Source organism: Pseudopodoces humilis, chromosome 5 (genome assembly GCF_049639895.1).
Source record: "Pseudopodoces humilis isolate 2021_Gansu_Grassland_sample_001 chromosome 5, ASM4963989v1, whole genome shotgun sequence".
In the NCBI taxonomy this organism is placed as follows: Eukaryota; Metazoa; Chordata; class Aves; order Passeriformes; family Paridae; genus Pseudopodoces; species Pseudopodoces humilis.
In genome coordinates this window covers 61,449,565-61,474,732 of record NC_142204.1, presented here as the reverse complement: position 1 = coordinate 61,474,732, position 25,168 = coordinate 61,449,565, and the positions used below count along the sequence as shown (strand labels likewise).

The following is a 25,168-nucleotide window of genomic DNA, read 5'->3' as shown; positions in this document are numbered from 1 at the left end:
GAATGCAAGGAGGAAGAACTAAAAATAAAAAAAAAAGACAAGACTGTATGAAATAATCCAAATTGTTATTAACTTTAAGGTAAAAAAAAACTTATAACCAAATAGAATTTAGACATGCATAATACACCCATGATATCATAATATACACATATACATAAAGCATATGCTATCCTTCTGTTTGCTTTTCTTATATATACATTTCTAAATAAGCAAACAGAAAGACGTCTGAGGTAAGTGCTTATAAAAGCAATTCCACTAGAGAGAAACAAAAGGGGGAGAATACCCACCAAAACCTAAACAACAAAAAATTAAATGAAACAAAGAAAAAAAACCAAAACAAAACAAAAAAAAGAAAACAGAAAAATAAGCACCTATCACAGAGGAAACAGATCAATTGGTACTTACCCTAAATTAGAATTATGATTGAAGCACTCAAATATTCTATAGGCTATTTTGATATATCATCATACCCTCTTCTATTGACAAATTAAGGACTGAACAGTAGAAATCAAGTTTTACTTCATTCTATTAGATCACTTTGGCTCTGTTACTTCCATCTAATACAGGTCTTTCTCACAGGCCTTCTGTGATGTATGACAGAACTTGTGTGTAGTGTAAAAAAGCAAAATTGGTGGATAGTAACCTGATGAAATGGGTCATCTCTGAATTCTTTCTTCACACACGGATTCACTTGAGGGCTTTCCACGTCTGTCTCGCTGGTACAGGACGAGTGGCACTCAGCACAGTGTAAGAGGTCCTCCCACAGCACATCTTCGGTTTCTGACTCCGGCCTCGCACTCTCCGAGTCTTGTCTGGAGCTTGAGCACCGAGAACTGCAGCTAGTACCTGATTTAGGTGTATCCTGAAACCCAAACATCCACTGCAATTAATGCCACTGTTTTATTCTACATCATTTCCTGGCAGAGATGTTAGAAAGTTCAGATTAGTGAATCTGTGTTTATCTGGATTTTTAGGTTCTAATCCATTATCTTTGTCATCAGAAAGATTTGTATGTTATAGCAAGTGTGTCTAAGAGGCTGTGCTTTTAAAGACACTGTACCAAAAAGTAACAATCCCTGCTTTTTAGGGAGTGGGTCACAGAAGGAAGAATCAAATCATACTCATTATTAAAAGGAAATAACTATTTCACAGATTTTTAGACTTCCTTAGTTTAGAATTTAACAGCAATTATCAAGCCACAGACTTCAGCTATATCTCAAACTTCTGAGGAACTGACCCTTTAAGTCCTCTAAAGTCACATCGTTATTACTAGCACACCTTCTCAAAAACAGAGTGAGCTCATTTGAAGACAGTAATGCATCAGGTATAGAGGGGAAAAATGCAAGCAAGGTACATCTAAACCTGGCATTAGCTATGTGTACATCTGCACAGTTAGACATAAAATTTTCATTATTTAAACAAACTGCACTCGACAAACATGTAAACTTAAGTTTAACCTAGCTCTTAGATAAAGAAAGAAAAATCTTAAGTTTGGAATATTCAAATCTCCCAATGCATACAATGAAATGAAACAATCTACTGCTGTCTTCAGAACAACAAGGTAGAGTTTAAACTACTTTCTACAATAAACAGAATCCATTTCCAGCAATACGGGGGTGCAATATTAAAAGCAGTATCAGCCTACTCACTGCCATCCTCTAGCAATTTCCATTCCTTCTTAACACCAAGTTTATTTTTTTCTGCTAATTTCTCTTGAGAACACACAATTTTTTACACTGAAAAAAAAATTAAGCACTGTTTCAGCAGACATACTAACTTACTGTGATTCATAGTCCATTACTATCTGAAGAAGTGTTCTTTATTCTTTCTGAAAACCATTCTTAATGTATTTTCTGCAAACCATTTTGTAAGGAAATGTTTTGAAAAAATTTGGTCTGAACTCTTTCTCCACCTTCTACAAAGAACAGGATAACATCAATGCAGAAAGTGTCTTACATTTTTTGTTATGTGTTTTTTTAAAGCAAAAAAGAAATTTAAAATAAATTTTAAAAAATTTATAGAAGGCAGTCACTACTGGGTACCACTGAGGCTTAAAGTTAATAAAGTAAGAACAAGAAAAATAGTTTGCCCAAAGAACAGTTGACATGTAAACATGAAGATAAAAGAAAATGTAGGACAGAATTTGAGAGTATATCTACTGACTTCACTAATTTTTTTTTTAAATACAAAGAAAGCTTTCACTCATTTGAAAACCATTGTTTCATTTCCTTTCTAATGGTGTGGGGGAGGTGAGCTGGTAGCAAGAAAGAAAAGCTTCCTCTTTCATTGCATCAGTCAGATCAGTGAATGGGGAGTAAGCGGAAAACAGTAGTGCCACAGCTAAACATGGATTACATTTTGTCTCCTTAGTTTCTGAAGTATCTACAAAGTCTTCCCTAGCTTTGAAGCACTCTATGCAAGAGAAAATATATCTAAGCTGAAAAACAAAAGAAATCAACTGTAATGGTGTCTTTCTGCTTCCTCCTGTGAAGCTCTACGGCTGCACAAGCACACAGTGAAGGGACATCTTCTGTAACATGAAACAAACAGTGCCATTATCACAAACCACACATGCATAAGGCACTAAATGCTGAGATCAATCAACATTCTGGATCTTTCTAACCAAAGTCTGTGAGAAATAAGTGAAAGAATAGCTTGTTTAATAATGATTTTTATGCAAAGCATCAACTTCAAGGCTTTGCAGTTGTGATCAGAGCAAGCAGTACCTGAACCCATTCAATACACTTCTCCCATACTCTCCAAGTAGAGTTTACTTATGAGATTCTGCCTATCAAACCCATCTGTCAGTGGACTTTTGTCACTGCTGTTCTTACTTTTTGCTTTCTTTGCTCAGCCTCAGTGAAAAAATAGCAATACTGCCTTTAAAAAGTATTCCATATCTGTGAAGATGCATACTATTAGCAAAACAGCATAATTTTTTAAAATAATGAATAAATAAACAAAACCACAGTGAGATATTCCATTCTTTTTCAACATCTGAGGCCTTAGAATTAAGGTTTCTGCTAACATGGAATCTGTGAAATCCCCTATTATAAGCTATAATGTCATCAAGTCACCTAAAATTTCAATATTTTTTATACTTCAGCAATTTTGTTAAAACTGTCATGACTTCATGACAAGATTTTATATTATTGTTTCAACAAACATGAGGAAATGAAAACTCAATCAGACATCTCTGCAAGAAAGCGAGTAAATCCAGAATACTAAATGGAGAGAAAGAGGAGTAGTACCATGCTGAAAATTTGCATATTCCCAATTACTACTGTTTCTGCAACAAAGCAAATTTCCAGAGGAGATAACTGGTGTCACGAGACAGCAACAGAGTTACCATAACCCGATGCAAAATCTACCAAACATATTGTAGTCTCCTTATAAAAAATTGAAAAATAGGATGAAGTTCAAAGAAATAGATTACAACCTCTTAATTTCAAAACACTGTCATTAAACAAATGCAAATTAAACAAATTTTGTCATTAAACAAAAGCAAAAAAACCCAAATTCTCTGTTCTTCACTAGCATGCCTTCCAATTTACAGACTCCTAAAATCAAATATAGGAAATAAAAACATTTGTGGAAATGTCATAGTTTAACTCCAGCCAGCAACCAAGTACATGCAAGCTGCTTGCTCAATATACCTTACCCATTAAGAAGTCAAGTGGTTTTAAGAATTTACAGGCAAGAAGCAATAGAAGTGAACATACCTCCAGAGGATAGTGTTTCTTATAATGGTGAGATTTCCTGTTTCGAAGTGTACAGTCACTAGAAGTGCGTTCTACATTGCGGCGTAAAGAATAGCCAGTTTCAGGCCCTTCCTCACTAGAAACTTCATCTGATAAATTTGTCACAGTCCTGTGAGTATCCTAGTCCAAGAAATACAGTATTAGTAAGACATTGACTCGTATTTACTAAGTCTTGTTCTCAACTAGTGAAATCAAATTTCTTCCTACAACTTTGGTATCTATGCTCAGTTAAAACAGATATTAATGCATTTTCAAGACTCAAAAGTAATTGGCAGAGCAGAAATTATGGAATAGAAATTGCAACATCAAAAACATTTTTTCAAAGGAAGGCCTAGCTCACATTAGCCTCAAGAAAAATTATGATGTTCTTATTTTAAATGTGATTTTTCAAAAACTGAACATGCCAAGATAGGCTTAGAGAAAACATATCCACATCTGAAAAGAAAACAAACCAAAACGAAAACTCCAAACCAACCAACCGATCACAAGTAACAGTAAAACGCTGAATTATCCACATATTAAGTACAATGTTAACATTTACCACCTCTTACAAGGATGAAGTGCTTAGAGGATGTATGTTGAATACTGAGCTCACTAATATGTGGTACTTTGAATACAGGATATCCAGGAGATAATAAGACCCAGACAAATTAAAAGTCCTTTCTGCCATGATCACTTCCTATGATTCTATTATTCCCTCTTTTTCCTATTCCTCACTATAGAGGGTCCTGCCTATTGCACTTGAAGGGAAATCCTGCTTTTTTAATCTTTCTCACAGACCAATTAAAAAAAAAAAAGAAAAATAAAAAGAAAAAAAAAGGAAAAGGAAGATGATTCACCGGCAAATAAATGCTCAGAATGACCTTAAAATTACAAATTGTCAGTAATCCAAAATCTGTTCCATTTTATCACAGAGACAGACCAAGGATGCCTGGACTCTCAGAGAAGGTACAGAACATTTACCTGGTCAGGAAATACCCACAGATAAAGCACAGCACACAAATTTGTGCATTAACACAGAATACCAAAGAATGTTAAAACACCATTAAAGTTCCTCCTACAACAAAAAGGAAAGGCCAGGAATATGACAAAGTAAGACAACTCACTATAATTTTTTGGCTCCAGGACCCTAAGCCTAATTTCATTTAAAAAATATTTTTAAGAATAAAGAAAAATTGCATCAAAGGCATCATAAAAAGCATCAAACACACTTACTTTGTGGTGACTGTGGTTGCTCAAGGCATCTCTCACTGTGGAAGGGCTCCACCCTGTCTCTTCTGGCCTAATCACTTCACACCGACGTTCATGGCCCTGCACACATTCTTCACTGCCTTTACCTGGCTTTTTCCCATCAAGGGACACGTAGCCATTATCAGTTTCAGTGGATTTATCTATTGAGTTTTTTGCTTTCTTAGATCTATATTTAAAACAAATACATCATTTAAATTAATTATTCTCCTAATTATTTCCCAGTCTAAATCCTGCTTATTCCTATCAACCCATGTTTTAGTTCTACTAATAATATGTCCACAAACTAACAATATTAACATTTGATTTTGATGCCATATTTGTAACTATTTAATCTTCCAAATAATACCCATTATCCTCTCCTAAAATTGTTATAATATAAACTCATAGTGTGTGAAAGAAATGTATATCATGTATCGTATATATATGTGTGTGTATATCATATATATACACACATATATATGTATATCATATATACACATATATATGCATATCATATGTAGCTACTGAAAGAAAAGGAAACGTGTTTTAAAAATAAAACTTCACAGCAGCTTTGAGAGTAGAACCACAAGAGTCAAAAGTGAAAGAGAAACCCCTCTATTCTATCTTAAAAAATAAAGGAGGTTTGCTAGAAGTTGCTTTAATAATTATTAATTCAAAGCAAGCATGCAATTTCCTGAAGCTGCAAACAACCATGCTGTTTAGTACTCTGTACACTGATATTTGGTGTTGTTTTGGATAGACTCTGCCTACTGACAACCCTACTGAATAGAAGGAGATCTACTCTTTTCTGTATTATCCAGTAACTCCCCAGGCAACATTTTTCATTATCTCTTACAAACATACCAATTAATCTGTTTTTTAAAAGAAAAAATCTCAAGGCCACTTCCACTGAATAGTCTTCCATAACATCCTCCAGAATCAAGACCCTTTCCTAGACCTAAATGTACCAGCAAGACAACCTAATGCAAGAAGAAGGCACTCTCAAAGCAAACATATGGATGATTACACTCCCAAACTAGAAAGTGCAGTGGATGAAGGGATGAAGAGGAATAGCAACTTGCTACCTTGCTGACTGGGACTTTTAGTCTTCTCTTAAGCTTCTGTACTGTCAAAGTAAATTAAATTTGGGTTTTGTTTTTTTTTTTGAAATTCCCAGAATGCTTGGTGGGAAAAGAGGGGAGAGAAGACAAGAGGAAAGTGTTACAAATAAGGCTTCTGAAATTTTTTATTTCAACTAGAACACTGGGTAGGTCAGGGAACTATCAAGAATCTCTTCAATTGATCTTGTGCTCCTGTGACAGAATACGCACTGCCTTTCTCTTTAAGGACTGAGGCATTCTGTGAGGGCTTGGATTACACAGCAGAAGATTAAATTCCTCTTTAATATGTACATCAAACAAATTGGGAGAATTTGGAGAGCCGACTCACATTGCTTCTAAGGTAAGGTATCCCACATGTAATTTGTTTTTGCCTGAATGCAAAAAATGGCTAGGGACAGTTGGATAAAATAGAAAAAAAATCCAAAAAGGACCAATTCAGCTCACAAAATAATGGCATGCAGAAAAAATGGAATAAAAGGATGCAAACAAAATTATCAAAAGAAGAGACATTGTTACTAAGGTATTTAATTCTCACTTCCCATCTTTAATTTTATTTTGTCACCCTAACAAGGAAAAAAGTTAACATTTATATTTCTTTTAAAGCAAAGGGACTGCCTTTCAGTGCCAACTCATTGCAAAATAAATAGGGTCAGTTGTGAGTACTGAGGAAATAGCACTAAAATTAAATTATCTGCAATAAGGATAAGCTAATCTGTAATTCATTAAATATTATTCCAGCACTTTTAAAAAAAATTTTTCTAACAGTGCAGAAGTAAATACAATTCTCATCACACACACATCCTGTCAAAAACACTTCCTCCATAAGTTACTAAACTGAGTGGATTAATTAACTCTTCTAAGTTTGATTTAAGTTTTTATACATTTTATACAAAACTTTAAAGCTAGAAGAAATAGCCTCGAACAGTTGAATAGGGACAGACAAGGGAAAGAATGAACATATGCATATATGCACAACCTTTTCAGATAGGATTTCAAGCAATGTTTGAGTGCTAAAATAGCAAGACCAAAGCTACTTGTCTGGTATCAACTAAGGCTCATTCTAAATAGCAGGGAGCTTGACTGAAGTCTTTATTTGCTTCTAACAGAGAAACTGAAGTTATTTTTTTGTAAGACTCCCTAAATTAAATGTAAGCCTCAAGCCAGAAAAACATACATTTGGGCTTAAAGTTAGGCCTTTGTGCACGTGTTAAAAAACCAAAACAAAACAGCCTATAGTAACAAACTACATATCCTTGGCTGACAAAAATGTATAGTTTTCTAGAATTACTTTATATACATACATCCTTAATCAACTTTTACAATTTTAGGCTGTAACAAAGTATTTAGAGTAAAACAAAGAACACCAGGAATACAATGTCTTAAAAGCCTTGAATATATATAAAAGCTAATCAAGAACAACTTTCAGTCTTATTCATGCATTAGCCAGAGAAAATAATATGGAAAAGTTAAGTAAAGTTCCTGGAAGAGTAGATTTGAACTCTCAAATATTCTTCCAATGTATTTTCATTGGCATTGATCAGATAAACTCTCCTCTCTGTTCCCACTGCAGTATTTTTAGAGAAGTTACAAGATTTGCACTGGAGTAAAGACATAATTAGAGCAAATGCCCAAATCAGTACTACATTTTAAACAAATCACCTGTTTGGACAGTGCCCTCTTTTCGAGTAAAACTTATCAATAGTATTTTCAAAATTGCCCCTGTGCTGGATAAAAGTTTAGAATTACAATTTTTAAATAAGACTGAGTTCTGCCAACTGAAAGGATATTTACTGAATACACAGTTCCAGTTTACTGGGCACAGGCAAATGGTGGAGGTACACAGGGTCTTGCCCTAACACAGAGATTGTAATTTCTGAGGTTAACTGGAAATCATGCATTTGTGATCTATACTTAAAATTCCAGAAAACAGTATGTCAAAGATTAATGTAAGTGGAAAACTGCTGAAAATAAGTACTAATGAGATATTCTATGTGAGACATTCTAATGTGCTCATCTAAAGAGCTTCCAAGCATTCTTAAGAAACAGGACAGGCGTAGCTGTGAAGCTGTAGGTGTAGCTTCATCGAACTAAGATTTCGTAAGATTTTCTTTAAGCAACATCACCAAGAAGTCAATGTACTCCACACTGTGCTCTTGCTTCCTCATTCCCAGCCCCACTCCCATTGTGCTGACAAAACTGTTTGTATTACCATGAAAAAAATTACATGAAGAAACTGAACTGCATGTTCCCCAGGGGAAAAAAAGGTTATTTTTCATGTGGACAAGTCTGTATAGCTCTAGACATACAAACAACTGTGCCTCTGCAACTGAAGGGGTAACAAAAGACTAAGGGCAGTTTACAGCATTCTCAGTCACTCCATGCTCTTTTTCCTTTGAAGATACTGTATATAGTAAGTAGTCACCATGGAGCCTTAATGTCAATATATACATACACACTACCTCTCATGAAATGGTTTAAACAAGTCTAACTCTTTCTAAACAAAGCCCTTCTCAACTGAAAATACTCTGAGCCCAACGGAAAGGCAAGATAATCTTCCAACACTCTTCTTACTGCAGATCAGTATCTTCAATGAAGGGAAAACAAAACATCAAAAAGTTTACAGGATTACACTTGAAACATACCAGAGAGTAATGCCCACAGACCCAAAGAACAGCCCTGGTGCCTTATCACTATGACCCACAGTTTATCAAAGAGAGCTTAAACCACACAGGAAAAAGGTCAAATGAACTCTCCTCTTACAACACTTTTAAACATTTTAAAAACTTGTCCAGGGTTTCAGTAGATACTCCCAGAACATAAGTTTCACCAGTGGTTAAGAGCACAGATCACAAGTATGACAGACATGTTAGTGTTGCTGTATTTACAATGCAGCATGCACAACAAAACATCAATGTAATAGCTTGCATTATCCCTTTTCTCCATTTAAGACTACTTGAGTCTATTTTCACTTATTAATAAATGCTGATCCACCACACTCCAAATGCTGCATGTATAGAACTTGCACTATCTTGCACACAGAGCTATAGAATGGGTTTTTTTAAAAACTTTTTTTAATAGTCCAATCAGTGTTTATTTGAATCCTGAAGAAAAAGTGTGTCATTTGATGAAAGTGACAGTGTTAAATAAGCATTCTCTTGGAGTAACAAGGAGGTAATGTAACAAAGTAAAATTAGAGAGCTGAATTTTTCTGTTCAGCCTGGAGAAGAGGCTCCAGGGAGACATTTGAGCACCTTCCAGAGCTGGAGAGGGACTTTTTACAAGAGCATGTAGTGACAGGACAAGGTGCAGTGGTTTCAAACGGAAAAAAAGGTAAGTTTAGTTTTCAATATTAGAAAGAAATTATTAACTGTGAGGGTGGTGAGAATGGAATAGGTTGCCCAGAGAAGCTGTGGCTGCCCCATCCCTAGAAGTATTCAATACCACACTAGATGAGGGCTCTGAGCAACCTGGTCTAGTGGAATTTAACCCTGCCTGTGCCAAGGGGAGAGAACTAGATGATCTAAAGGTCCTTTCCAACCCAAATTATTCTATGACAATTCAGTATTTTTTCAAAATCATTGAATCAGCATTTGCAAAAGTCAAGAAACAACATGTTAGTCCATTTTCAAATACTCAAATGAGTTATTGAGAGCAAAAGATAGATCAACAGAAGTTTAATCATTACATCAAAATTTACTTAATTAGAAAAGGGATAGTGCATCTCTAACACATATGTAGCCTTGAATAAATACAAACCCTGATAAAAAGAAAGCAGCATGCCAGATATCTCTGAAGACAGCGCCAATACTGCAAGAGGTGCTTGTACCGTAGCTCTGCACTGTTCCCTCCTGTGTGTTATCTGTGGTACTAGAGCCATCTCCTTCCCTATGTACTTCCAAATGTGCTGCTTTCCTTAATTTCCTTCATCAGAAGAGATTAAAATGGGAAGGTAGCTTTGTAAGTGCAATCTGCTAGTTCTATAACGTGTTCAGCAGTTTAAGCATGCAAAAACAAGCAAGATTTTAAAGTATTTTGCTAAAGTTTTGTCGTATCAATTTAATAAACTCCATTTAATAAAAAAAACATGTCACATTCATTATTATAATACTTTAATACAAAACACATTTCATTTCATCATCATCAGCTTAAACCTACAAAATTCACTGCTGCAGTGTTTCCCATTTTAATGGGATAATGCACTTTAGCAAAGCAGTCAGTGGAGTGCTTAGAAGACTTCAAATCTACATTACAAGAGCACCTCTCTTCACATATACTTCCCACAGATTATTAGCCAGATTTATAAAACTAAATTTCCAGTAATATAAACAATGTCACTCCACTACTATTCAAGTAACTGTTTTGAGACAAAATGTCAGATTCAATTAATTAAAATTCAAATAAAACTCTGCCTAAATTAGTCAATGCATAAAAGTTAAAGAGCACCAATTATGCACCATTTTGAAGTTTCAAATAAAAACAGAGCACCAATTTCTCATCTCTAGCAAAGCACAGACTGTAAACCCCTACATTTTTTTTTCATGCACATTCTCTACAGTAGTTTAACAATCCTAAATGATAAAGTATTTTAACACAGTCTATACCTTCTTCTTTTACCCCCTGTGCTGGGAGGTGGCTTAGGAGTTCGTGTTGAAACAATCTGACAGTGCACAGTCCCAAGCAGCAACATGAGCCATATTGGCCCAATGACTTCAGTCAGAGGTATATTATGTGGGCTTTGGGCTGTATAGAATAGCACTACAGCAGCAACTGGAAAAGAAAGGGAATGAAGTTGAGTTTAATGTCTGAAATGGCCAACTCAGATGGCTTTTGTCAAAAACAAACCAGTCAGATGCAAACCTTCACCTGCATTTCAAGCCAACTCATGTAATTCTGAGAGAAGGAAAGTATTATTTTGCTGAAAAACAGTAGCAATTAGGGTTTAAACAGTTAACTACTGTCTTAATACCCATCTTTTCTTTGATAATTGTGATATAGGTATTGCCCAAAACAGTGCCTGAATGAAATAAGGAGAGAAAAACATTCAGAGCGCTGTATGTGTCATGAAACCACTTTAACTATGATGAAACAGCAGTAGGAGACAAAACCGAAAAGTATCAGTCCTAAGCAGCCCAAATAAATTTAATTCTCTATCATGTGCTATGACAAAGCACAATCCAGTGAGTCTGATGAGACTTGAAACCAGAACCTCCTTACACAGCAAACTCCATGTCCCAGCCAAGGGATAAAACAGCCCATATGGATAGGCAGCCACGCATAAGTAAATCCTATAAATGTTCTATATATATTTGTGCACATACTTTTCAGTGGTGAGAAAAGATCAAAAGAGAAACCATGTAAACTACGGGGTAGTCCAGCTTAAGTGACTAGGGCTCCAACTAGCACTTATGGTTGATGAAAGGGCCAGCTTCCAATTCCATGGCCGTTAGTTTTGTAACCTTATAACCACTTTTCATATACAGCCAACAACCAGGCTCCTGTACCCAGAGCTCAAACACTCAGAACCACCTCTACAGGCTCCAGGTCAACCTGAACACTTCCACCAGGAACAAAGCAGGTGGAAGAAGCAAACCCTCTGTCCTGGGGTGACTTTATGATACTGGTATCCCCAATCGTCTGGTTTATGTTATATATTAAGTTCTGCACCTTTAAGACTGGCTTTGAGAGCAAGAGAGGGGGAAGAAGAAGCGCGCAGTTTGTGTTAAGGAAAAACATCACTCCCACACATCCCGCTCCTGGACTGTGGTGTCTGCAGCACGGACAGACAGCGGGACAGAGCTTCTCTCTGGCTTTTAGTTAGTTCTAGCTAGCTGAGGCAGAGGAGTTCCCTGGACCTTTGTTTGTTTTTTTCCCAATTTTCTTGGATCTGTGCAAGCCTGCTCTGGACTGAACACCCAGCCAAACCCCGGGAGCTCACACCTGTGGCCCACCGGGGCCTGGGCCTCGGCACTTTCCAGCGCCGGAGGGACTGATAAGAACCTGAGCGAGCTGAGCTACACCACATGAAAAGGACTTTTTTTCCTCCTAGATTTGCCATCCCATCGAACAGCAAGAGGTTTTATTATTTAATATTACTCAATTTCTGTTAAATAAACAGCTTTTTCCACTTCTCGCTAAGGAATTTTTTCTTTTCCCGGACCAGTTAGTGGGGAGGGGCATTTCCCTGGGGAAATCCCCATTTGGAGTTTTCCTTCCTAATTTGCCCTAAACTAAGACACCCTCTCCCTCTCTGCTTACTCTATGTCCTTGGTGCTCTGGCTTGAAGAGCTGTGATGTGTAACTCAGCTGTGAGAATCTATCAAGAAAAAAAAAAAAACCAAAAAAACAAAACCACCCACAGAAACTCCAAGAAACAATTCGGAAGCAGAAATGGGAAATAATTCTCTATGCCTAACATCCGCACATCCCATGAGAACTTGGTTTTGTTTGTGTACTACTGAGAAGTGAAAGTCCTGTAATTTAAACCTGTTTCTAACACAAGAAATACAAGCTCAACAGCTGTCACCAGTTCTCTACTGAAACTGACTGAAAATAATGCAGCCACATACAAAGTTATGTGCCACATTCAAACATCTAAAATAAATCCCATGAAACAACACTTAACACAGCAGATACCTGGATGTGATGTTCTCCACTAAAAAGAGGTTTTATGTGTTTTTTGTGAAATAACCTTTAGCAAGGTAACCAGTATTAGAAACATGATGAACATACAAATCAATGGAATATTTAGTGGGGAAACTATTTCTAATTTATCATCTGTCTTTTTCCTAAATTAAAGCACAAAACTTTTGCATGGGAATATCCTTTATTACTATACATGAACTTTTCACATGTTTTTGCTGTATAACATTTCTCAAAGACCACATGCATCAATGAGAAATCCAACTCATTAAAAATCAATAAAAATAGGTACAGATAGCAAAAGATAACTTTATCTCTTTCTAAATGAGCTTATCTGAGTTCCTCACACATACAATTACCTCCATGAGACATAAAATGTAAAGAAGGAGCTGATTTTGGCTCCTATCATACAGTTTGGAAAAACATGTACTTTTGAGAACACAGAGCTCCACGACTCACATGAAATGATTTGCAGGAGTAGGCCTACACGAAATACTTTTAAAATTCGCTACTGCTGCTTAAAAAACACTAAGTAAAGCAGAGCTGTCTAGAAGAAATCCTCTTCCAGAAGACAAAAATCTGCAGATTGCATATTCCTACCACAACGTTTCACACAGATTTAGAAAAATATTACCAATCTCCTGATCTTTTTTAAGTATGATGGGAGGGAAATCCAAGAATTTATTTCTGCACAGTATGACAATACATTCCAGTTTAGGTGATCCAAGAATTGTTCCTACGAACAGCTAGGTAAGATTGGTTGGAGCAGGATTTCTTACAGCACTTTTAATTATTTCTTTATGTATTTATAGTATTTTGACTTACACTTTTCTAAAATACAGTGGCTTATTTCATAAAACAGACCCAAATGAAATAATATCACATTGAACAAAAAGCTGCCTCAGAGGAAGCAACCTTACATTTCAAAGACCAACAAGAATTTCTTTTTAAAGCATTTAAACATTGGAAATATTTTTAGCACCAAATTTAAAAATGCATATATATATATAAATATATATCTCACCACCATAACAAACAACCATTAAATATAAAGGAAGAAACTTTAATAGTGATGTAAGAAATATACAATAAACACTAAGTTTGCACTTCATTTTCCCATTAGAATATAAAAACATTTTAAGTTAAAAATGAGGTATTACTCTATACTAGATAGATAAGGAAGCAGAAAAAGGTTTTACATTGATCTTGAGTCCCCGGCCTGTTCTGTGACCTTGAGTATAAAACATTTCTTTGTAGCTCTCTTATCACACATTGTACTAATCACTTTACACTAAAGGAAACCAATGCAAATAAAATCTGGATTTTAAATCTACAGCCAAGGAAAAGGTTTTTTCTGTGGCTTTACATTAATGCTAGCAAGTATTCTGGTAAAGCTAATCAATTTTAAAGCAGTAATTCCAAGTAGTGCAATTCATAAATCTTTAGAAAATACTTTAGGTAAATTAATTTAATTATGAACACAAATAAATGAAATATAGTCAAACCGTTTTACAACAATGTCAGTGAGAATCTGTCATGATGACGAAGTCCAAGCTACAATACAAAATTCAGATTCAGGGCAGAAATATGGCTACTGGAATTCGAGGTGTTTTATTTTTAAGCTTCAATCACGGATTCTTGACATTTTGATGCTGCCTTACCAATCCTGTACAAAATTAATAACTAAGCACCCTTTCTGAGTAAAATAAAAGCAAAACTTCTATATAAGTGCTTGGGTGGGGCTGTTTTGAATAGTTCCCAATAAGTAAATATGTCAATTTAATTTCAGTTACATGTTTATTATAAGTCTTTTAATTTATTTCAAAACTATCAAAAAATCTGCAGCTAATTCTGCACAGATTCAATATCAAGTATTTCAAATAGTTGAATTATAATGTAATATGGAATACTATTCATTATTTCCTGCTATTTGTTAACTCACAACCACAGAAATACTTTGTCACATTATGGATTCGGGAAATGATGCATTCCAACCAGAACTTAGTAAATCAAAGACCCTAAGAAATCCAAGAGGAAAAAGGCTAGTTACAAGAAAGCTCTGTAATTAATGTCCTAAGAACTTGCTTGTACTCAGATTCTCTCACTATTTTTCTACTTTTAGGGTCTTATGGAGGTGTCATAAATTAATTGGGAGTATATTTTTCTAAAATACATTTACAAATAAGAAGATAAAAAAATTACTGCAGTGGTGTTTCTCAGAATAAGACACCCATGAACATGGTAAAAAAACAACCACAACTTTTTTTACTACCTGTATTACTATAACCAAGAATAAAACTATTAACACTATGGGATCTCTTACCATAGCACAGAAAAATTAGGAATCTATTTCAGAAATGGGGATAATAAAAAACTTTTGATAGGCCACATGAGCATTTGTCAGTACTGCAGGTCTTGGGGCACTGGAATGGTGAGATTAATTTTGTACCTGCTAATAACATCACCGCACTGCCTTTTTTTATAACTCCATATATTGTTCTAATTAAAATTTCCAAATGATACAACGATTCACAACTGAGACAACAGATGGTGAATTTGAAAAAGTAATATCGCATGTTAATTGGATTTCAGTGAAAAATTCATCAGTCATTTAGCTTCTCAGGGTACTTACATTGCTCCCAACTTTCATTAACCTTCTGTTCTATATCTGTTCTACAAACTTCTAAAACACTTATTCTTTTGCTAACTTTCATACTGACTCACTCTATTACATTCTTCCCTTTCTAATTTTCCTCTTATGTATCACAAATAATTAAGAGACTCACAAAGTCAGATTGCTAGAACTCAATACTGAATATTCCAAAAACTGTGAACTGATTTCTGCTTGTTAACAGTTGCCCTGAACTGAATTAAATAGTCCTGAAATTATATTCAGATGTAACAAACTAATGTGTGCCAAATGCTGAAGAAAGCCTTTGAGGAGAGTGCTAAAATTTTTTCATTATGCATTCTTTATATACATAAAAGAAATGCTAACCAAGAGACATATGCTTGGGACTGTGTCATTCCAGTATTTTCTGAAAATACTGGAATAGACCTTAACAGCATGAAGTGAACCAAGCAGCACACTTCAGCTTCCATATGGTTAAAATAAGGCATTCAGTCAAAGCTGATGGTGTAATCCAACTCTACCTTGGAGAAGGTAAAGAACAAGCAGCCAGAAGAAAATGACCCTTGATGTCACTTGTAGCCACCACCTGTAGAAGAATGGAAAGAAAACAACTCTCACGATTCCTTTGCGGGTCAAAGATGTCCAAGGACTTTCAGGTTTTGCTTTAGCAAAAGCAGATCCTTTAAAAAAAAAAAGAAAAGAAATCTCATTTTTTTTCATCATTATGGCTAATAGAAACCTCAGTTGTTTAATAGCAGAGTAGTTAAGACAGTGAAATGGTGGAAGTAGAAGAGTTATTCAAATAATTGCTCCTTTAAATAACTATCTCCTCAATCCAAATATGCCATAAATTGTTGATGTCTTCTTGACTGACATTATGAGGAACTTCTACAAAGTATTCAGAATGTTTGAATAACAAAACACTGCCATATCAAAATTATTCTAAAATTAATTATTAAAAATTGTTCTGTTTCACAGAGGTATCAAAAACTTGATATGAAGCAACAAGTCTCATGCTCGTGCAAGTGCAGGCAATGCAAAGGCCTTTCCCAACACAGAAAAGGGATCTAAAATACCAGCATCTGTAAATTGCACCAGCCATATCATTCAGGAACATGGAATGAGGCTGGGAAGCACTGCAGTGAATCTGTCCAACTGAAGATTAGCCCCAGGAGCAGGGAAGACACCCAAAGAATAATTTATCTTTGTGTCTCCTTCTATACTGCTTTTCATCTCTCTCATTCAAATGTCCTTTCTCTCCCATATCTCTCTATTTATTTTCCTTCCCAGACAAAAAACTGTAAAATTTACTTAATGGGAATGTGATTTAAATTATGCAAAGTTATTGACTGAAAGGGTATCTTCTGCATGCTGCTACACCATCCCCATCTCATTTATAAGTAGCACTGGCATTAATGAGTACAGGTAAATGCATTAGTGGCATTTGTGCTGCACAGGTAAAACTGCCAGCTCTGAAACTACTTTAATGCCAACTTAGACATCCATGTAATCATTTAAATGCTATTCATGTACATCACTGCACTGAAAAGGTCTAACACTGTTTCTTAGCTTCTTATAAGCTCAAATGATATTTGATTTCTTTCTCTCATATTCCCATTTTTTAGAAAATTATACTGTTAGATATGAGAAAAGCTTATCTGCACAACCACAGAGGAGTTCAAAGAGAAAATTGGAGGGGGGAGCCCAAATAATACCTTGCAGGGTCCTTCCAGGGTTCTCCTCATAAACCCATCCCTGGAACCACCAGCCCATCTCAGGCCCATCTCCATGAGGCCATTGCAGGACAGAGGCAGAAAAGCAGGTGGGAATCCAAACCATGCAATAAATACAATGGGCAGGCCCTGCCCAGGGCTGTCCCAGAAGAGCCATGGACCCCACCGTGAGGTGTGAACCCTCACCACGCACTGCTGGGAGCGGATCTCAAAGTCATCCTTCAGAGGAAAAGGGATGCTGCTGTCTCAGGGGTGGGACTCATTGCAGGATCCCAGGGAAAAGGAGCTCAGATGACACAGCACTTATAGGGCATTCAGGGAAGAATCCAGGGGTGGAAGAAAGAAAGTGTTTGGGCAATTTAGGGAGGAACAAATGCTGTGAAATTGAGGGGTAAAGGGCTAAAAAAGACTGGTCACACAAACAGCCAATGCCCAGAGCGCTGTTTGTCTGGCCATGCTCAGCACAGCCTGGACTCCCTCAACTAGAAAGTCCTGAACTCCCTGGACTCTCCTGGGCCAGGGGCCATCTGCTCTGTGTCCAAGGACACGGACGTGGGGCTGACACATGGGGCTGGGTGCCAGCCCTGGCAGTCAACGCCGCAGCCTGGGGGAACTGTGTGACCGTGGTGTGGCCATGGTGCCGGCAGCCCCAGCGAGCGCAGCACAGCCAGCGAGTCCTGGCAAGGACACGGCCCCGGAGGGTGAGGGCTCCGGGGACAAAGGGGCGAGGGCTCCAGGGACAAAGGGGGAGAGCAGGCCTCTGGAGGCCAGCACTGAGGGTGAGGGTGCCCAAAGTGTACCTGGCTTCCTAGAATGGATGCAGGAGATTGTGCTGGCTGCTGGGCTCATGGATAAAAACACCAAATAATATTTTTCCTAGCCTTCATGAGGCATGAGGGAAATTACATACAGATAAGAATAAATTAAGACTAAATAAAGACTTGGAGAAGTCTCATATCATCTGACCTTCTGTTGCTGTTTTGTTATTTAAAACAGACAAGAAACAACCAAGGCCTATACACTTTTTACCCTCCAGAAACTTCCAACATAACATTCCCTCCAGATGTCAGAAGACTTGAAAGAAGTCTAAATGCATGGCAGTAGGAGCCTTTTAAACTAGTAACTCTAAAATTATAAAAGACAATACACAAGTTTTTCTTTTTTGTTTTCCTAGATCAGGATCTATACAACAAAATTTAAATTAAATTCTTAACCTTTAAATTTAATCTCAGTATCATTATTTAACAATATTTTCTATCCATCTGCCTTAGGGAAGAATTAGGTAGGGCTGGCTGTGTTTTGTTTCATTTGGGATTATTTTAAAGCTACTAATCCACTCTTGTTATAAGACACAGGATAGCTGTTATTTTAACACTGAGAAATTCAGCTTTTTCTAGCTCAGAACGTACCTCTTACAAGATCAACATCTATGAGGTCCGGTTTCACATGTCCTGTTTTCTTTGGTTTGTTTCTCAAACCCTGCAATAGACAAGTATTATCAAAATACTTCATGCAGATGACAAACATTAAAAAAGACAAAAATATCTACGCAGTCAGTAATTGTATTTAACCCATACTGCTACTGAAAATTCAGGCAAACATGTCAGCTTCATAAATCTAAAGTAATATAAATTAAGCATTCCAAATAACAATGCACAATGGATGTCTTTCACATACTTTGCAATCAATATAAAACCCAACCAATTACTGACCCACCGGGCTACTTATCAAGCAGGCACTGAGCACTCATAGCTTTGCATTATGCAGACAACGTATGCACACACTTGCAAGAATTAGTAATATATGTCTATTAGCTTTTCAGAATTTCTGCAACAAATGACATTCTTGAATTTCTTTTCTCGTTAGATGTCTAACTCCACAAAACGCTTACACTGCAACTTACCTTAGTTCCAAACCCAGATAGCAAATCATGTTATAATGCAGGAGCCACTAATCAGTAAGCTCTCAAAAACCCAAATTCTAGAAAAGTATTGAATTTTTCCTCAGTAGTGAATATAGATTAGCCAATTAAAAGGAAGGGAAAAATCCCACACAGCAAGAATGCAGCAGGAAGAAAAGCAAGCTTATTTTGTCTTTTAGAAGCAGCATCTTCCATTACTGAAGAACCAAACTCTCTGGCAAAGCTTTCAAGTTTGCTTTTAATGCTAAAATGAGATACTGTACTGTCAAGTCTAAGAGACAGCTCAGCTTATTCTGCTCCCCTTAGTTTAGATTCTTGGTCTCATTAGACAGTAAGGAAATCACAGCATGCAATTCATACAGAGTAAAATAAAATATTTAAAAAAATCTTTAGGATGCAAATGGAATTATTATGGAAGTCATTTAACTGTTCTCATTCAAAAAGCATTTAAACTAGTGGACTGTACATTTCTACCATTGCCATGGTTCAATCACATGTAAAAACACAACTAAAATGTAAACATTAAGTATAAATGAAAGCATAAACATGAAATTGTTGTCAATGAGAGACATCAGTGTTATCTGGTGGTGTTGATCTTTGTAAGGATAGTATCAGGCAAAATGTTCAATTGAATGCAGCTCAAAATATTTCTCACGTCTAAATTAAACTGGATTTATTTTTCATGCAGAAATAAAGATAAAAAAATCAAACTGAAACAAGCCAGATTATAATGTCTCCCAAATTTGCCCTAAACCAGGACAGTCTGTTAGAAAAATGAGTTTGCTTGAAACAAAAAAAAAAAATTAATACACAGAATTGAAACATGAGTAGGACAAAATATTGCTCTGAGGATGACAAATAGAGACAACCGGCTATATTTTAAATTCAAGCACTACAAAGACCTTATAATGCAAGGTTTTCAGAACTGCAGTCCTAAAAGTGCAGCAGTTTTATGTGGAATGAGAAAAGAAGTCCATAATTAGAACTGGAAATTACCATAATTCTAAAATCATCTACAGATTCTTGTGAATCTTGCATAAGTGAGCCACTCCATTTTCGCATTTCATAAAGAAAACTGAAGCTTAAAAAGAAAATGCTGAATGATATAATAATTTTCACATGTATTAGTGCTTACAGGCCACAAGATCTGTCTTGAAAGTCTAAATAAAGATGTGCCTCTTGGAAGAAATAATCTTCTAAAACATGCTCAGTCCTAGGAAAAATTTACCGTTGTGGCTCAAATTATGTTTTTATGTTAAAGAAAGAACTCTGAAAAATCTAAGTCAAGAGTACAACTTGATGCAACCTTCAGAGGAAAAGAAATGATGACTCATTCTTTTAAAATTCTCTCAAACAGCACTTTCAGTGTCCATAGACTTCACTGAGTTGGCTCCGAACTGTTTGCCACACACAGTAGAAGCATTCCATTTATTCATATGCATTTTCTACACTTTCTTAATGCATCACAGATGCATTATCTCAATGCAATGCTCAGACCCTCCAGTTGGTTCATATAATTTCTATTCAGCACCAAACACATTTCAGGTAAGCATTAGCAAATGAGAGTTCAAATAAAAATGCTTAAAAGTAACTGTTATTATTGTAAAAACTCTTTTACACAAATTTGAAAATTAATCTTAGATTCTATTACAGTTACAACTAAATTATAAATTTGTAGTAAGAGAAATGTATTTTCTAAGATTTATTCAGATTTTTAATGTAGTTCATTTATAAATCATTACATAATTATTTCTAAATTTATAATGTCAAAGCACTGTAGGAGCTTTGAGATTAAGACACTAAGGTGTAATGCCTGAACTTAGTCACGTGCCTTGGTGTCACCAATGAACTCCATTCAGACTACCCAAAATCAAATACCACCTGTAATTTGTTAGTTAGTAGACTCCTGAGCCAAAGAAGATGCTATTTCCAATCAGCACAGGGCACTATCTGCAGTAACTCTTTGAATAACATGTTGTTACACAGCAGTTAATGAACTCCTCTCGTGGCTGTGATGAGGTTTCATGGCCATGGGAAGGACCCTTCCAGCAACCCAGGCTCAGCTGTGGCACTGAAATACCATGGGGTTCAACTTAATGTGTGCATTTCTGTACAAAATCTCTGTAGTTTGGGTCAGTGAAAGTTCCCACAGAAGGCAAGCAAGTTTCCACATACAGTTTTGTTTAAGTACTGGGGAGTGAAGAAACCCACCCCTAAGGAAACTGAAGCAATGTACATTTTACTAATGTTAAGTAATAGCAACACCTTGAAACTCATGCAGAAATAGCACAACACTTCCATGTAGTGTTGGAGGGGGAAAAAAGGTTAATCACAAGAATATTAACTAAATTAACATCATGGGTATTTCATATACAACCCATAGAACTAGTACCTATGGGATTGATTCTATTATCTCCAAAGCAATTTAGCAATGTGGCAGACACTGATGGTACTGTTAGTTAAACCAAAATGCACAGAACACTGTTAAACTGCTTGTTCAGAGAAACAAAGCCTGAGGTACTTACCAGTCTAATAAACTGTACAAAACAATGACAGCATCATAAAGGAGGGAAAGTAAACTGCAGGTATAAGGTAACTAACTGAAAGCAAAGAGAGCTCAGATAACTGACATTAGAATTCATCACAAAGAAAAGTGAAAGACAGAAGTATTAACACAACTAAGGCCTCTCAAGATAAAAGAAAAAATGGTACTGAGATACAGAAATGCATCACACTAAATGCTGCAAAGTTATTAATTATGTAAAATAAATAGAGCATAGTATGCTGGTTACATTTGGTTACACTCCAGAAGTCTAGTTTTACTTTACCAGTATTAAATATCACCACATACAATGTAGATCACTTCAGCATATACAACCAAAAAAAAATAAATAAATTAAACACTGTATTATTTATTACCTTTATTTCTCTTTGCTCTACTGATTTTTCCCATATTTGTTGATCATATGCTCCAATCTAAAAAGAAAAAAGTATACATGAGGATTTAAGAGACATTGATCAAACAAAATCAAATCAACCTTCAACAAGAGAAGCATAAAGCCAGCAAGTTATTTCCTTGGGGAGTTTACAAAGAAATTTTTATCTTGGCTGGACAGGATCAAGCTAATCTGTAGTGGAACTGTGATAGAGGGGAGAGCTGAGCCTCACACATCCCCAGCCTTCTCCCAGGACTTGTGCAAGTCCAAGCACTGGGAAGACCACGCTCCCTCCGACCCCAGGTCGGGATTCCAGCCTCCCTATGACAGAGAACAGAACTATGGCAGTTACACACACATGGCCTTTCAGATAACTTCAAAAGAAATACGCACATCTAGCTGAATCCATACCCTCACTTAATTTATTTTTTTTAAACCATCTATCATTCCCATTTCATTACACCCACTTTTAAAGCCAGACGGTCTTTAGCTCTATTTCTTAACAGTGCACAGCAAACAGCTATATGGTCAGGCTGGTAATCAACCAGGTTATTGCCCAAGGAGAACCTAAAGAATACCAAGAAACAGCACTTTTCCCCATTGACTGTCAAATATTTAGAGGAAGGGCAACCTTAAACTTCAGGATTTAAGATGATGACAAGAACAAGAATATATGAGACAACATATCCTAGTCTTGTAAGAAGTTATCAAAGATCAGATTGCTTTGAACTCTACAGAAACTGTACTTCTAGGTAACAATCAGTAATAATAATCTCTTTCTCTACGGCAATTTTAAAGCCTTGCCATCCCAGCTGTTCTACCTAGACACATAAATCATGTGAATCTGGGGATTGATTCAGATCACAAACTCTGAGCAGTTAAGTGTAAGATCACTTTTAGGTCATGAGAGAGACAGATGCAGTTCCTGAGATTCAAAGATCCTTTTCCAGCCTGCAGAGGTGACAAGCAGCTCAAGTCACACACGTGACAGAGAGGAGAAAGGAACAACTCCCATCATCTGAGCTATAAATAAACTGTATAAATTCAATCTTACTGCAATAGTGTGACTCCTCCTTCCAATTCACAACTGCAGCAGACATAAGAGACCCAAGTGCATGCACTTTGTACCAAAAAGCATGGTTCACATTTCTCTTTTAGTATTTCAGCCTTCAGCATTAATTTAGATGTTATAAAAGAAAGAAAAAGAAAGTAATTTTTAATTAAAAAGGATCTTTTAACCAAGGAGCTGTGAAAAAATGCAAAAAAATACTCAGGGAAACCAACACACAAACACCAACAAAAACAAAGAAATCTATAGGCATCTTCTGTGCCTCTAAATCTGACAAATTAAAAAATAGCATTTGAAAAAATCAAATTTAGAGTAGTAAAATCCTATATCTAAGATTGAAAGTGAGAACAGCAAACTGAAATACTGAATTGGTCTTTCCCAAATTTAAATAATATTTCCTATTTATAAGAGCTAAACAATTTCTATAGTTTGCTACTTTAAAACTTTGCAAAAGAAACAATCTACTGGCTTTTTGATAATAATAAATACTTTACACCATGCATTTTGAAAAAAAGAAACTGTGGAAAATAACTAGGAAGTCAGACATCGTAGTGGGAAGAATTAAGCATTTACTACAATTAAAGTAATTAAACCAAAGGAAGTTTAACAGCTAGCTTCACCTGGATAACAGCCAGCAATTAAAAAGTCAATATATTGAATAACCACTCCACCCAGGCATTTATAGCTAATTGTTCTGGCTTTTTCTTTAAACACATTTTAAATGAAATTTCAGGCCTTTCTGGTTTTCATTAAATTTGCTAAGAAGAGCTCCAAGTAAAATTTTTGTGCTGCATAATATTGCATCCTCCCCTCCCCACTTCCAAAAAAAAGTTTCTTTCTACAAGGACAGAAAGGGGATGCAAGTCTGTGTCCCTCTCTGTTATGCAAGATCCAAATGCGGAAGGAAGCCTTTGTGCCAATAAAGCTGCAAAGCAAACTCCATTCATAATTCCATTCATAGCTGAAACTGGTATAGAGTTGAAAGTCTATAAAAGTGTTCTTCTTTTAGACAAATAACAGACCATTTGTTAAAGGAATTCTGGGAAACAGATCCCAGAAGACATCTGACTCAAGGAAGCTGACTGATTTAAAATCTTAATTATATCTTCCTACAAATATTTATTTTCCCTCTTTAGGCAGCATCTTTCATCTCCACAAAAAGACGGGATTTTGCCATTCACGTTACTCTTTTAATGCTGTCCTATAAAGCAATTCTACCTCAGGAGGTAAAATAAGAGTGCAGAACTACTTTAAAGGATAGGGTCCTTTACAATTGTTTTGCTGGAGAAGAGGGTTTGTCCAACCACCTCTGATCAACTTTAGTTATTGACATCTGAGCACAGGACTATTCACTAAGGCATGCTGGTGGGAACTGAAAGGAGTGGAAAAGAGAATTACAGTGAGTACCATTACAATCTCTCACTTGGTTTTCATTGTTTTTTGGGGCTTCTTTTTAAATCTACCTCCTATCACCTCTTTGTGTTTTAACAAAGTTTAAGGACCACTTCAGGGAGCAGGTGTGTGTGCCACTCAGCACATCAAATTCCAACCTGATATTCAACTTCCCTCTTGCCACATGCATAAGCATCCCCCTACACTTCTCTTCCAAATGTATCAGAAGAAAATACATAAAAATAAAGGCATCATCATAAAGCAGCATACTGGATACTGGCACACTTCATTTCTCACATTAATCAACAGAAGGAAGAAGTAGTGTTATTAAAACAAGGCAAGTAAAAAACACAAGCATTATTTTTTTTTTCCTCTCCTTTATGTCAGGAAAGCAGATTTAGAGTTTGCAAAATGTGTCTTGCAGAATTCATTGAAAGGTACATAAATTTCATTTACAACAAACTAAATTATAACATATAATGATTACCGGAGAAGCTAGACACGTGTATGAATTAAAATCAAGAACATAATTAGTGAACGAAGAATGTAAGATAATACTAGCAAACCTTCCTGGTTTTAAATTATTGAGTGCACCAGCCAATTCCAGCTTCAAAGAGTTTGGATTTACAAGTATTTGCATTTTAATTCTGTTTTCTGTTAAATCTAATGTAAATCTAAAACAAATGTAGATCTTGGCTAGTCATGTGTTTCCTTACAATTGTGCACACCTGCAG

The 25,168-nt window shown here is 36.0% G+C and overlaps 1 protein-coding gene across 4 annotated transcripts in view; it reads right to left on the bottom strand.

Annotated features, from left to right (window-relative positions):
- The window catches only part of PHTF2 (putative homeodomain transcription factor 2), a 61,763-nt gene that overhangs the window by 14,467 nt on the left and 22,128 nt on the right, over window positions 1–25,168 (bottom strand). For 2 of the 4 annotated variants that reach the window (XM_014255186.2, XM_014255187.2), the window contains exons 3-11: window positions 21,957–22,013; window positions 21,563–21,574; window positions 18,526–18,595; window positions 15,905–16,063; window positions 10,714–10,879; window positions 9,869–10,033; window positions 4,977–5,178; window positions 3,723–3,881; window positions 644–862 (exon numbers count right to left, since the gene is read on the bottom strand). In XM_014255186.2, the coding sequence (XP_014110661.1) occupies window positions 644–862; window positions 3,723–3,881; window positions 4,977–5,178; window positions 9,869–10,033; window positions 10,714–10,879; window positions 15,905–16,063; window positions 18,526–18,595; window positions 21,563–21,574; window positions 21,957–22,013 (1,209 nt within the window). The remainder of the gene's footprint in view (window positions 1–643; window positions 863–3,722; window positions 3,882–4,976; window positions 5,179–9,868; window positions 10,034–10,713; window positions 10,880–15,904; window positions 16,064–18,525; window positions 18,596–21,562; window positions 21,575–21,956; window positions 22,014–25,168) is intronic. The other 2 variants (XM_014255188.2, XM_005526020.3) reach the window with 2 other exon arrangements.